This window comes from Leucoraja erinacea, chromosome 11, assembly GCF_028641065.1.
Source record: "Leucoraja erinacea ecotype New England chromosome 11, Leri_hhj_1, whole genome shotgun sequence".
NCBI classification, from domain to species: domain Eukaryota; kingdom Metazoa; phylum Chordata; class Chondrichthyes; order Rajiformes; family Rajidae; genus Leucoraja; species Leucoraja erinaceus.
This window is the reverse complement of record NC_073387.1, coordinates 2450527-2464930: the sequence shown is the minus strand read 5'-3', so window position 1 is coordinate 2464930 and position 14404 is coordinate 2450527. Positions and strand designations below refer to the sequence as shown.

The following is a 14404-nucleotide window of genomic DNA, read 5'->3' as shown; positions in this document are numbered from 1 at the left end:
GGCCGGACGGACGGAGCCCCCAGCTCCGCGATGTTGGGAGTCGCCGACCAGGTAGGGGACTAAGAATTAAAGTTTCCCCCTTCACCCACCCACCCCACCACCACCACATAAAATTCCTCCAAACTAACTGACTAACATGTATGCAATGATTTACAGGTCTCCGGGGAGGAGGCAGTCGCTCCAGACTTTTCAAGCCGCCCGCGCTACCTACCTAATCTACGCTAAAAATCTTCCATTCGGAAATCCGAAAATGTCCGAAATCCGACAAGTGTCTGGTCCCAAGGCGTTCGGATAAAAGGTTGTGCACCTGTACTTCTGTTTGAACGGCTGCTTCCTGCTTTTAGCACCAGACGATGATGTAGAAGCCTCCCTCGCTCCTTCCTTTCTTTCCCCCTCTTACCCTTTCCCTCCCCGAACAGTCTGTGACCCACAGCTATAATTAGAACCCATAGCGCTAAACTGACAGCGCTGTTTAAACCTGTAGCGGGACAGGCAGATCAAAGCATACAAAAATAATCATCCAAATCTTGAAATTTAAAATACTAATAGATCTGCTATAATTTTTAGTTACAGTATGACTTTTTATATCCTTGCATTTTTTAAGCAGCACGATGAAACAGGTAGTCAGGCATTTTACAAAGCAAATCCGTATTCTTATCTCATTTCTGTACAAAATACGGAAAATCCGCATCAAACTACTTGGCAGCTCTGCGTAACTCACCTCTACAAGGTCTGTCAAGGGCCAGGATTAACCAAGATAAATGAGGGGGGGGGGGGGGGGGGGGTTATATATCTGCCTTGAGTAGTCATATATGATGGAAATGGGTTTTTAAGCCAATTACAATTATGCCAACCCCAGCTCAATTTACAGCACAACCTTATGGACATTTGCTCCAAGACAATCAAGGCTTTTCAACTTTCCACAAACCGCTAAGCCCCATTCATCCAGGGCACACTGGCTTACAAAAAAGTGAAAGCATTCTAGTCCAATCAGATGTTGTTGTAAAAGAATCATTTATTTATTGACATGAAACAGATGCACAAACAGAATATAAATTTTTACTGAAATGTTGAAAACTGCTCGCTATTGGCAGTTGTTTATTTCACATTCGCATTTTGTCTCCACGCCCAAAGTTCCTTGATGATCTACAAAGACAAAAAAGGTCACATCATACAATGCAGGCACGATAATCAACTCCAGAAAAAACACAGGAAGTATTGGCCGGAGGTCTTAGAGCCCAGGGAATTCAAAGGGCTCCAGCATTTTCAATAAATTGAAAGTAATTCCTATCTTTCTGCTGGCTGTTTACATAAAGGAAGCTTAGAATTGTTCTAATACACAACCAGTAAAATAACCCCCAAAAGATAAATATTTCAATAAATAATTGACTTCATACAGCTAAAATAATCTTTCCAAAAGATGTTACCTGAATTTCTAAATAAGCTATTTGTAGAGATGCTAAAAGAACAAACGTAAAACCTACACATCACCTTAGAAAGGTACCATCTCAAGGCATAATTATGCACAATACTGCAAGGCAGTTAACTGCCAATACACTGATGTCACATCTACAACGCCAAGGTAGAAAACTAAAAACCTCTGCCAACAATGAAAACAAAAATTCCCCAATCTAAACAGAAAATCACCAGAAAGGGGAGGGGGTAGTCGCTGTGGTAGGGCCCCGTATCTCTCTAACCCCCTCTATCATCGGCAGCACCATTCCCACAGCTACCAGTCGCAGCTCCATATGGGAAACACAAAACACTGTCGGGCTAATTTATTTATTTTTCCCGCAAGAGGGGGAGGGGATCAATGCCCCGCAGTCATCACCCCCGTCTTAGCTGTCCGGGCGTCCCGGTCACCCTGAGCCCATGCTCCCGTTCGTGCCCCCGCGTCTCATCCGCTTGCGCTCCAGACAAACGGGCACCGTGCCGCCGGGCTGATCTCAACAGCAGCCAAAGAGCGTTACTGTGTTCCCTCAGCCCACGGCCTCCCGCGTGTGCCCCCCCGCCCCGCTGTTGGCTGACCTCCATCGTGAATCACAAGCTTGCCTGCCTCCAGAACGGTAACCCCACTGAATCTCCTTACCTCACTCTTTTATTTTACAATCTTGCCAACTAAACGGTGTCAAAATCGGACACAAAAACGTGAAAAATCTGATTCATTCTTAGGAAAAGAACAAAAATCAGAATTCCGATTTAAACAGAAGAACATCATGCCCGACTCTCTTCACATTACTTCTCAGATTATTCAACAACCTTAACTAGTTTGCTTTAGTACACAAGAACCAAGCACCAACAAGTCTGCACGTCTTTGGAATGTGGGAGGAGGCCGGAGCACCCAGAGAAAATCCCCAAGGTCACAGGGAGAACATACAAACTCTGTACAGGGTAGTCGGGATTAAACCAGGGTCTCTGGTCCGGTAAGGCAGCAGCAACTCTGCGCCACCCTGAAGTTCAACCATAATTACATTTTGGTTATTGAAATGAATTGGACTAAAACCAATCTCATCTAACCAGAATTGCTCTCCTTTCCAATGGCACTACCACCTCAACAAAGGGAAGCCCATCTCAGACCAATCTTTGAGCCGCATGCTTTGTACATGGCTTTAAGTGGCATCCAAATATTTGCAGTAATACTTTTAAATGTGGAATCTGGCTCATGTATCCTCATCCCTTGTCCACAGTCCTAACATGTGTCAAAACTGGAACATTGCAACCCTCCCAGATGTCCAGAACCAGGTATTTCATTTTTATCTGCATCAGTTCTCATTCTGTAGCAGACACCTGTATCTACTTCCTGCCCCAAGCATGGTCTGGCCATTATGTCGCGAGCTTGCCAAAAAACCCAAAAGATTAAAAATACTCGTCAAAAGGAAAAGATTTAGGATAACAGACACAAAAAGCTGAAGTAACTCAGCAGGACAGACAGCATATCAGGAGAGAAGGAATGGGTGCTGTTTCGGGTTGAGACCCTTCAGACTGGTATGGGAGGAGGGCAACAAGAGATATAGACAATGACGTGGAGAGATTAAAAATACACTCACTGCCCCCCCAGCTGTTTCCAGGCCAGACCTACAACATTCTCCACCAAACAGCTTCCTTGGCTGCACCTGCCAACCCTTGCCTTTACTCTGGCTGCCCTCACATCACGACCAATGACTCCACCTATCCTCACGCCTGCCAGCAGACCAGAATCATCAACCCACTTGGATTCCATGCCATGCTGTAGACCACGAGTCTGAAGTAGGGCCCCAACCTGAAAGGCCACCTATCCATGTTTACCAGAGAAGCTGCCCGACCCACTGTTACTCCAGCGTGTCCTTGAGTATTAACCAGTGTCTGCAGTTGTTGGTTCCTCCTACTTTGATAATTCCATACTCTGTTATAGTGAACAACCAACAATAACGGATACCATTCTCCCCCATTGTATTGAGGGTTTATTGTACTGACAAATTATAAATCCTCACCTCTGGGTCATCTATTCTGAAACCGTGTTTAATATAGTTGGAGAACTTTGCCTCCAGTTTAGGCAGTCCGGAACCCTGTTGAGACAGCAAATCATAATCATAATTCTAGAACAGTGTTGATTCAAAAACACAATCCCACTCCTATTTCTGTAGGAACTTAGATTTTAAGCTATGTAATCGATTGCACAAACCTTTCATCCTGATTTCTGCAAGTATCTACAATGGAAAGATTCCCATTAAATATCAAAATTCTCCAAATTTTCCAGAACCTGTGTTGGCTCCAGGTAGTATTACAGCAGTAAAATTTGCTTCTATACCAAGCTTCAGTAACCGGTCACATGCCAAATTAAAATCAGCCCACTCAGGCTATGCAATATGAAAAGCACAACCAAACTTCAATTGTTAAATATTTTATCCATATTTTAACATCTATACATTCAAACCATGAGATTCTTCATTTTTAAGTTGTGCCAAATGAGTTTATACACAACATGTATTATCTGATTGGGCACAAAAGTAAAAGTAACCCCAAGTGCTTTTGCTACCCAACTCACCATTCTGTGCATCCTGGTTCGAGCATGCAATACTTGGCTTAGGGCTACCATCCCAGTTCTAAACATTACTGTACAAAGTCTCAAGCAGTAACATTTATAAGCCTATGCTAACTGACTAGTAACTCAAAGGATGTCTCAGGCAGAATCTGACAGCTAATACATGCTGTGGTAAACAGGTTCCAATGGTTATTCCAAATGAACTCACTCGCTCTACTGAAGTCTTCAATTTAGCCTTTATGTCTTCAACAGACAAGGAAACTCTTGGAGTCTTGGGCGTCTGAGGCTTACTGCCGGATTTCTTTGCTGATTCTGGAGCCTGCGGAGAAAAACAAGATTAAATACACCCATTCATATACTCCACCGGCATATTCGCAACTGTATTGCACAGCAATGAACTACTGTCTACAACAAATGCTCTGCAAATAGTTACAATTTAAACATTTACCTTCAACAGCACAGGCCAATGAGCAGTGATCTGTGCAGTGGGCAAATCCCAATTTAACAACGCACCTGGACGGCAAAACTATTCATTTGCCTGAAGTGCCAATCAAGAAACATCCACCATGAGTGGATTAACATATGATGAGCGTTTGTCATCACTGGGCCTGCACTCGCTGGAGTTTAGATGGTTGAGGGAAGCTCATTGAAACTTACTGAATAGCAAAAGGCTTGGATAGAGTGGATGTGGGTGGAAATCGCTTTTAAACCATGGGGTGTGGGGGGAGGCCTCACACCTAGGACAGGGGGTCGGCAACCTGTGGCCCACGGGCCGGATTCCGCCCGTAACCCAAAATCATTCGGCCTCCAGGCGCATTTTTTTTCAATAATTTTAGCGACCTGGGAACTGCAGCCAGTCCCAGGACACGCAGGTGACCTGGTGGCAGCCTACCGCAACAGCCAGTCCCAGGACAGGCGAGCTGACCGGGGACTGGCTGCAGCACTCAGGTCACAAAACACGGGGGGGGAATTGTCCCCCACCTCTCAAAACATTTGGGGGGGGGGGGGGGGGGGGGGGGGAGAATCCAGGACATAGCCTCAGAATTAAACGGCATTCCTTTAGGAAGGAGACGAGGAATTTATTTCATCAGACGGTGGTGAATCTGTGGGGGAATTCATTGTCATAGAAGGATGTGGAGGCTAAGTCTATGGATATTTGTTTAAGACAGAAATAGATTATTGATCAGTATGGTGCCAGGGATTTTGGGGCGAAAGCAGGATAATGAGGTTAGGAGGGAGTTCTAGACCAGTCATGATTGAACGGCAGAGGAGGCATGATGGGCAAAATGGCCTAGTTCTGCTCCTATCACTTTTGAACTTATAATGTACAAGACAGGCATATCAAAACAAGAATAACTACCGTGGTTCCAAAGATTTTTTAATACCACCTGCTTGGAATCAAGCAGCTGGCAGGAACCCAGTCTGCTAAAGCTCCATTCAAATTATTGCAGATGAACACTAACTTTTGATTGCTGCTTAGCTGGTGTGGATTTGGTAGGCGTCTTGCCATTTTGGTTGGAAGCCCCCTTGGGTCCTGCCCCTTTCGGTCCAGGGGTACCTTTAAGTGGAGTTTTCTGGAGAAACAGAGCGCAATTGAAAGCAACTTGATTGGGAAATGTTAAGTTAACATTTAAGCTTACAATTTAAAAACACAAAAACGTTTAGCTACACCTCATTTTTGCTTGGAAATCAACCACAGTGGAACAAGGTGCTTGAAAGTTGGAAATTTGTCAAAGCGACACAAAATGGTTATTTTTACTGATCAAATGTTGCCCAATGCTTTCTATTTGCCCAATTACTGGCTGCTCTGTATTTCACTGTGGTCTCAGTACCGTGGATCAAATTGCATGTTCTAGAAAGGAGCCTCTAGGACTGGCTGTCAGCACATTTTTTACCTTTTTTGAAGGAGTCACTACTGCCACCTCTTCCTCCTCCTCCTCCTCATCATCATCGTCTTCATCATCTTCATCATCATCATCCTCCTCACTGAAAGAATTTGTTTCAGAGTCAACTGCCCATATTTTGGCATGCATAGATTCTCATGTTTTAATATTGTCAATTCCCCAACTTGATTATCTGTATTTTATTAGACCAACATGAAGGTAAACAAATCTCCAGGGCCTGATCAGATATATCCGAGGACATTGCGGGGAAACTAGAGAGAAAATTGCGGGAGCCCTGGTTGAAATTTACGAGTCGTCCTTAAATACAGGAGAGGGGCCGAAAGACTGGAGGGTGGGAAAAATGCTTGGAACTATAGGCCGGTGAGCTTTACATCTGTAGTTGGAACGTTACTAGAGCATTCTGAGTGATAGGTTATACAGGCATTTGGGTGGGCAAGGGCTGATTGGGGATGGTCAGCATGGTTTGGTACGTGGGAGGCCGTATCTCACAAATCTGACTGATTTTTTTGAAGAAGTGACCAAAAAGATTGATGAGGACAGAGCTGTAGATGTTGTGTACATGGATTTCAGCAAGGCATTCGATAAGGTTTCGCATGGCAGGCTGCTCTGGAAGGTTGGGAGAGATAACTGAATGGATAGCAAATTGGCTCCATGGAAGGAAGCAGAGGGTGATGGTGGAAGGTTGCTCCTCGGACTGGAGGCCTGTGACTAGTGGTGTGCCTCAGGGTTCGGTGCTGGGCCTGTTACTGTTTGTCATCCAGGTAGGCGGAGGAATGGTAGATGATTTGGATGAGAACATACAGGGCAAGATTAGCAAGTTTGCTGATGATACAAAAATGAGTGGTTTTGCAGGTAGAGAAGATGGTTGTGAAAGATTGCAGCAGAATTTGGATCGATGCTGCAGTTGGATAAGACATTGGTGAGAATGCATTTAGAATATTATGTTCAGCTCTGGGCACCATGTTATAGGAAAGATATGGTCAAGCATGAAAATCGATAGACAAAAGATATTGTCAGAGAATACTTACGAGGATGTTGCCAGGACTAAAGCGTGTGAGCTATAGGGAGAGGTTGAGTAGGCTGGGTCTCTATTTCTTGGAGCGCAGGAAGATGAGGGGTGATCTTAGAGAGGTGTACAAAATCATGAGAGGAATAGAGCCGGTAGATACTCAGTTTCTTGCCCACAATAGGGGAATCGAGGATCAGAGGACATAGGTTCAAGGTGAAGTGGAAAAGGTTTAATCAGAATCCAAGGGGTAACTTTTTCACCCAAAGGGTGTTGGGCGTATGGAACAAGCCAGAGGAGGTAGTTGAGGCTGGGACTATTCCATCCTTTAAGAAATAGATAGACAGGTAAATGGATAGGACAGGTTTGGAAGGATATGGACCAAGCGCAGGCAAGTAGAACTGGTGTAGCTGGGACATTGTTGGCCGCTGTGGGCATGTTGGGCCAAAGTGCCGATTTCCACACTGAATCACTCTATAACACCAACTCTATCACATTAACAGACCACAATAAATTTCTTTCCACCAGAGACCAAATTGTTGATCCAATACATTTTGCATGCAAAAATATTCTCACTGATGCTAGAAATTATGAAGACTCACTCATCATCGTCATCCTCAACCTCCATCTTCATTTTTTTCTGTCAAGCAAAAAAAAAAAAATTAAGCGTTACACTGACGTATCGACTGATAGAATTGCAACGGTGACTGGGCACCAATAATCCTACCATGTCTCGTGTGCTTCATATAACGGTATGTTTATTTAGGTGGTGCATACACAGAAGTCTGCCAAATCTAGTAAGCAATCAGAAAATTAGTTTTGAACACAAACTTAGCATTCTTACCTGCATCATTTTTGATACCCCTGGAGCTCCTCGTTTTACTGCCTGCTTGGCTACAGCATTGTCCAACACGCTATCATCCTCTTCCTCAGATTCAAAATCAGCTGAAAGATGCAAATAATTTATTCCCATGTGGCAATGGGAAAAGGTTGAATGAATTTTTTGTTTTCTCCGCACGTGACTTCCATGTACAAATCAATAACATGCAATCCAATCCAGAAACAAAAAATGTTCTGTGTGTGAAACATTGCCATACTAATTAATATTCCACTCACACTGATCCCAGTAAAGCACCTCAGATTTGATATACCAATTCACTTGAGGGCTTACTTGATTTGATGAGCAAACCACCAACTTCCATACCAACTCAATGTGGGTGATTGCACTTCCACCCACAATCTTTTCATCACAATGCCACTGTGCAGATGATTTAGCCCACTCACCTATAAGATGTTGTCCACTGATGTACACAGGACCAGTTCCAGATTTCAGTCTGAATGTCACAGGTGGCTCAATTTCAAATCCTCCCAAGCTAACCTTTACACAAATAAAAACATTTGAGTCAATTATCTTTCCAGCAGTGGCATTAGCCTGTTAGAAACATTACAAACTTTACGAAACAATTTTACGAACAATGTGCGTTTGTCAAAATTGTCATGGTAGGAGACCCATATTTTCTCTTATTTGTTTTGTTACAGGAGCTATTCTCAAGCCCGTCAAGCCTTTAATTTGAAAGGACAAGACTTGATACTAACATTAGATTCAGTAGGGTGACAATGGAGTGGCAGAGGAAACACATTCTAGCCGTTCATAACTTCAAAAAGGCAATCAACTGTAAATATCTAAGTTTATTCGTAGAAAGAGGTAGGTGGCAATATGGTTTATGAAAGTGTACAAGATTTCATTTACAACAATACAATGACACTTTATTAGCCTAGTACGTTTTGCAACATACGAGGAATTTAATTTGTCAAGTCAGTCGTACAAATAAAAAGCAACGGAACACACAAAATACATTCTAACATAAACATCCACCACAGTGACTCCTCCACATTCCTCACTGTGATGGGAGGCCAAAAAAAAGTTCAATCTCATCCGCAAGAGGGCCTGAGCACCACATACACTATTAATGTTTAGCTAGCAATTAGAAAATTGATAGTATGTCAGCCTTCATAGCTAGAGGATTTTAATCCAGAGTGATGTTGGTAGTGCCCTGGAAAAATTAATTGGGAAATTGCATAGATGTTAGTTCTATCAAATACTCACAATACTATGCATCAAGTTCAAAGTGATGTTTGTGATGAAGTGTCATTGAGGGGAGGAAAGCAGACAGTACTGGAGTTCTCTAAAGTACAAGATGAGGTCTCATCAAAACAAAATTCTTAGAGCTCAACAAGCTAAATGTGTGGAATGTACTTCCTGTCACCATTGATGCCTGTCTCAGCAAGTTTCAGAATAAGGAATAGATTAGACAATAGAAACATAGAAAATAGGTGCAGGAGTAGGCCATTCGGCCTTTCGAGCCTGCACTGCCATTCAATATGATCATGGCTGATCACCCAACTCAGTATCCCATACCTGCCTTCTCTCCATACCCCCTGATCCCTTTAGCCACAAGGGCCACATCTAACTCCCTCTTAAATATAGCCAATGAACTGGACTCAACTACCTTCTGTGGCAGATAATTCCACAGATTCACCACTCTGTGTAAAAAATGATTTTCTCATCTCGGTCCTAAAAGACTTCCCTCTTATCCTTAAACAATAGGTGCAGGAGTAGGCCATTTAGCCCTTCGAGCCAGCACCGCCATTCAATGTGATCATGGCTGATCAGCCACAATCATCAACCCGTTCCTGCCTTTTCCCCATAGCCCCCGACTCAGCTATCTTTAAGAGCCCCATCTAGCTCTCTCTTGAAAGTATCCAGAGAACCAGCCTCCACCTCCCTCTGAGGCAGAGAATTCCACAGACTCATAACTCTACGAGAAAAAGTGTTTCCTCATCCCTGTTCTAGATGGCAGGATTCACTCAAAGGGAGGTTTGCCTTTAGGTTCTGTACTCAAGGACCGTTGAGACATCAATCCCAAGGGTTATGGTATCAAGCAGGAAAATGGTTCAGAAGTGATTTTGGTGTTGGGTAACATTGGCCAAGAGATCTGGAAGGCCTACGCCTGCTCCTAGTTCTTAAAAGTACAGGTCAGCCAATCAGGACAATTTTTTTTTTAAATCACCCATTTGTCGCCCAAAAAACCCTGGAGGCTTTGTCATTAAACAAAATATTTATTTTTAAAGAGAAGGAAAGCTTAAAACAGGGAAGTGGCTTTGCAGTAAGAGACCAGAAGGCATGATGGTCAAATAGCCCACCCCAACTTCTATTTCTTACATGCTTATCATAGCCCCAAAAAAGCATTCAAAAGTTTCTTCCAGATGTTATTTACACTCCTATGCCATTTATATTTATACTTACTGTTGGCTGCACAGATAACTTCAAAGCAGCCAATGTGATCTTTGTGTTCTTGCCTTCAAAATTCAACCCTTCAGCTTCTACCAAGTGCAGATCATCACTTGCATCAGCACCAAGACAAACCTGTAAAATCAAATGAGAAATCCATTCTCAAACACAATTGAAAAAGTTCAGGGCTACTGTTCTACAAGAGTGAAAGGCAAGGATAGCACGATTAAGGACTCCCAGGTTTCATAGGATGTAGCGTGTCGGATACAGGCAACTGAATACAGTAACCCCATGAGGTATAGTGTAAGAGTGTACTTGAAAATAAAATCAAAAGAGCAAAAGAAAGTAAATATTGCTGAACCAGCACCTGCAGTTCATTCTTACAAATATTGCTGAAGACTAGAGACCCATTGCATTTACAAATAAAAGCGGCATCAGAAAGAGTAGGTCCCATTAAGCACCAATCTGTACATGGAGCCAGGAGTTTGGGCAATATCCAATATGAATTATTCTCATCTATGCATCAAGGGAGAGTTACGGGTCACAAAATTGGCGTGGCTCGGTAATGGGAGGTAAACGGGTAGTGATGGAGGGATGCTTTTGTAATTGGAGTAGTATGTTCATTGAAGTCACAATGTCTCATGTACAAAGGTAGATAAATCCTCAAAGCCTGATAAGATACCCCAGCCTGCTATGGCAAAAGAAGAAACTGTCCCTGAATCTGGAGGTAGACAAAAATGCTGGAGAAGCTCAGCGGGTGAGGCACTACTCTCAGCTTGGCCAGCTTCACGGCCTGAAGTGCAGGGTGGCAGGGAGAGGTTGTGAGCTTATTAACACCCAAGTGATTGTGTCAAGGCTAAGAGGGAAGGACTAATTGAAAGGTCCTCTTGCCAAAGCACGACACTCAGTCAGCCAGCGATTACACATAATTCTAGCCAGCTAACTAATTGCTGCCATTAACCTGTCCCACACTCTGGTCTCTGCAGTTATTCCTGCTGCCTGTTCTCTCTCAATCTAAGTCGGCACGGTGGCGCAGCGGGTAGAGTTGCTGCCTCACAGCGCCAGAGACCCAGGTTCAATTCTGACTATGGGTGCTGCCTGTGCGGAGTTTGTGCGTTCTCCCCGTGACCTGTGTGGGTTTTCTCCGGGTGCTCCGGTTTCCTCCCACACTCCAAAGACGTGCAGGTTTGTGGGTTAATTGGCTTGGTATAAGTGTAAATTGTCCCTAGTATTTTGTTGGTTCACATGCTTGATCAATGGTGTTTTATCATTAATGTTTTATTATTATTAATATTTAGTGTTTTCTGAGTCATTTGTAACTGTCACTGTGTGTCATGTTGTTACTTGTGGGCGGAGCACCAAGGCAAATTCCTTGTATGTGAATACTTGGCCAATACATTTACTAACATAGTGTTTGTAGGACAGTGTCGGTGTGTGGGGGTCGCTGGTCGGCGCGGACTCGATGGGCCTGTTTCAGCGCTGTATCTCTAAACTAAACGGCAAGAGCCTCAAACACTTTTCCATATTTGCCAGCTATGGGTGAAGTATTGGAAGATAACTTTATTCAAGGCCAATTGGGATATGCAAGCGTTGTGTTGGTGTAAGCTAAGGGTCAGGATTTGTCTTCACTTGGAAAGTGGACTGTTTCATCAGCATGGCTTTAGTTATGGGAAACTCATCTCAAATTTGATGTTGTAACTAAGAATATTGACAAAGTGAGCGAGGGGGAGATGTTGTTCTACATGGACTTTTCACTAGGTCCTGCACAGTAGGCTCATGGGCTCCAAGCAGCTGGGTCCCACTTAACAGTGGGAGTCAAGGATGGTGGAGGGATGGATGCACAATCCGATTGAAAGGCTGTGATTTTTTTATGTACCACGAGGACCAGTAATGGGACCTTTGTAATATACAAACATGATTGCAGGATGTATGCAGATGATACAAAGCACTTGTTGATAGTGAGGAAGGTTTATAACTGAAGCACAGTATAGAACAGCGGAAAGGTTGAAGACTCTGGTTTAGCAAAAATAAATTGCTGAAGTAACTCAGGTGGTCAGGCATCATCTTACGTTTGGTGATACAGCATGGTCCAGGACCACCAGAGTACACTAGTTGTATCCTACACTTTAGGGAGAATTTACACAAGCCAATTATCTAAATCGCTGGTCCACAAAGACTCGGTGAGCCGAAGGACCTGTTTAGATTGTAACACGAAGCTAAATGTTAGCAATAGGACCAACTGGGCGTTCGCAGCGGCACAGCAGTAGAGTTGCTGCCTTACAGCGAATGCACCACCAGAGACCTGGGTTCAATTCTGACCACGGGCGCTGTCTGTACAGTTTGTACGTTTTCCCCCTGGGTTTTCTCAGAGATCTTTGGTTCCCTCCCGCACTCCAAAGACATACATGTTTGTAGGCTAATTGGCTTGGTAAATGTAGAAATTAGCCCTAGTGGGTGTAGGAGAGTGTTAATGCGCAGGGATCGTTGGTCAGAGCAGAAATGTCGGTGGGCTGAAGGGCCCATTTCCACGCTGTATCTCTAAATTAAACTAGGGAACTAAATTAAACTAGAGAAATAACTATTGCACTACCGTGGAATAATTTTTCTTGCACTAATAGCTTTTTATGAGGATTAATGAGTAATCTATGCGTTGGTCGTGGACAAGTTATAGTGTGGTCCATTTGCGGAGTCTGTGCGTTTTTGATGCATACTTCTGCACAACAAATGTGAGCCGGCAGCGGCCACCTACCGTCCTCAGGGAAAGCTGATGTTCTGCGCTGTCGTCGGCCACATCCATCTTGAACTCCTTCTGACTCAACTTCAGCTCGCAGCCTGCCGGAGAGAGAGAGAACTGAGTCGGCAGCACCGCACACGTGGCCGCCAGCAGGCACGGCGGCCGCCACACGTGGCCCCTGGTGTGGGGGCGGGGACCAGGCCGCTGCGTAGCCCCCGATGTGGGGGCGGGGACCAGGCCGCTGCGTAGCCCCCGATGTGGGGGCGGGGACCAGGCCGCTGCGTAGCCCCCGATGTGGGGCCGGGGACCAGCCGACTCGCAGCCCCCGATGTGGGGGCCGGGGACCAGGCAGACTCGCAGCCCCCGATGTGGGGACGGGGACCAGGCCGACTCGCGCCCCCGATGTGGGGGCGGGGGACCAGGCCGCAGCGCAGTCCCGGGCCCAGGTACCCATCCCCCCGCCGCCACCAGGCCGGTGTGGGGTCGGCGACCAGGCCCAGATACCATTCCGCTCCTCCGCACCTCAACCACTACCACGCCGCAGCCCCGGTGTGGGGATGGGGAACAGGCCGACTCGCAGCCCCGGTGTGGGGCCGGGTACATGCCGACTCGCAGCCCCGGTGTGGGGCCGGGTACAGGCCGACTCGCAGCCCCGGTGTGGGGACGGGGAACAGGCCGACTCGCAGCCCCGGTGTGGGGCCGGGTACAGGCCGACTCGCAGCCCCGGTGTGGGGAGGAGCTCCCGCCCGCTTGAGGCCGTAACACGTGGGCCGCATGGCATGGCAGCTGCCGGAGCGCAGCTCCCCCTCCCTCCCGCCTGCCTCCCTCGCCCATCCCAACCCCGCCGCACTCGGGCCCGACTCTCACCGAAGAGGAAGGTGCGCGACGGTAGCGAGGCGTCCTCCAGCGCGCTGTCTAGCTCGAAGTTGTCCATCTTGCTGTTGCTGCTGACTGACTGGAGCCGCCGAGAGCCGCACGCCGCCGCCAACCCCGTTTATATACTGCCCCGTCACGTGTCTGCTCCCCGCCCCCGGCACTGCGTCACTGCGTCACCGCGCTGAGCGGCGCGGCTCATCCATCATGTCAACGGGCTGTGTGACCAGAGGCTGGAGCTAAGGTACGTGAGCAAGAGTACTAGAACCTTCTATGATTCTTGGAGGGGAGAGAGGGTGGCGAGGGGGCAAGGAGGCAAGGGGGCAAGGGGGCAGTGGGGAGAGGTACTAGAAGTTAGAGAAATTAATATATTCATACCGAAAGAAAGCTGGACCCCTGCCTGACCCACGGTGCGAGTCCACCCACGAGTGATCCCGAGTTAAAAACAAATCAAACTCGTGGTAATCACGTAGAATGAACGTAGCGGGAACGTCGGAGCTCGTGGACGTAACTTAGTGACTCGTAACGCTAACGGCAGGTACTCAAGGAAACGTGTTAACTCGTGAAAAAAGTT

The 14404-nt window shown here is 45.9% G+C and overlaps 1 protein-coding gene across 1 annotated transcript; it reads right to left on the bottom strand.

The window, feature by feature from the left end:
* Positions 1–997: 997 nt before the first annotated feature.
* On the bottom strand, positions 998–13981 carry LOC129701413 (nucleophosmin-like). Its single transcript, XM_055642567.1, has 11 exons — positions 13825–13981; positions 12973–13055; positions 10239–10358; positions 8216–8309; positions 7776–7876; positions 7534–7571; positions 5917–6007; positions 5485–5595; positions 4230–4340; positions 3471–3545; positions 998–1146 (listed from the first exon to the last, which is right to left on the bottom strand). Exons 1-11 carry the CDS (start codon positions 13889–13891, stop codon positions 1099–1101), a joined length of 939 nt encoding a protein of 312 aa, XP_055498542.1. The 5' UTR covers positions 13892–13981; the 3' UTR covers positions 998–1098.
* Positions 13982–14404: the final 423 nt, after the last annotated feature.

Excerpts from the sequence above, each read along its gene's own strand:
- LOC129701413 (XM_055642567.1), bottom strand. The coding sequence starts at position 13,891 with ATGGACAACTTCGAGCTAGACAGCGCGCTGGAGGACGCCTCGCTACCG. Across the intron at positions 6,008-7,533 it reads GTTGAGGATGACGATGATGA|TGAGGAGGATGATGATGATG; the intron begins GTGAGTCTTCAT and ends AAATTCTTTCAG. Across the intron at positions 3,546-4,229 it reads TGAAGACTTCAGTAGAGCGA|GGTTCCGGACTGCCTAAACT; the intron begins GTGAGTTCATTT and ends CTGTCTCAACAG.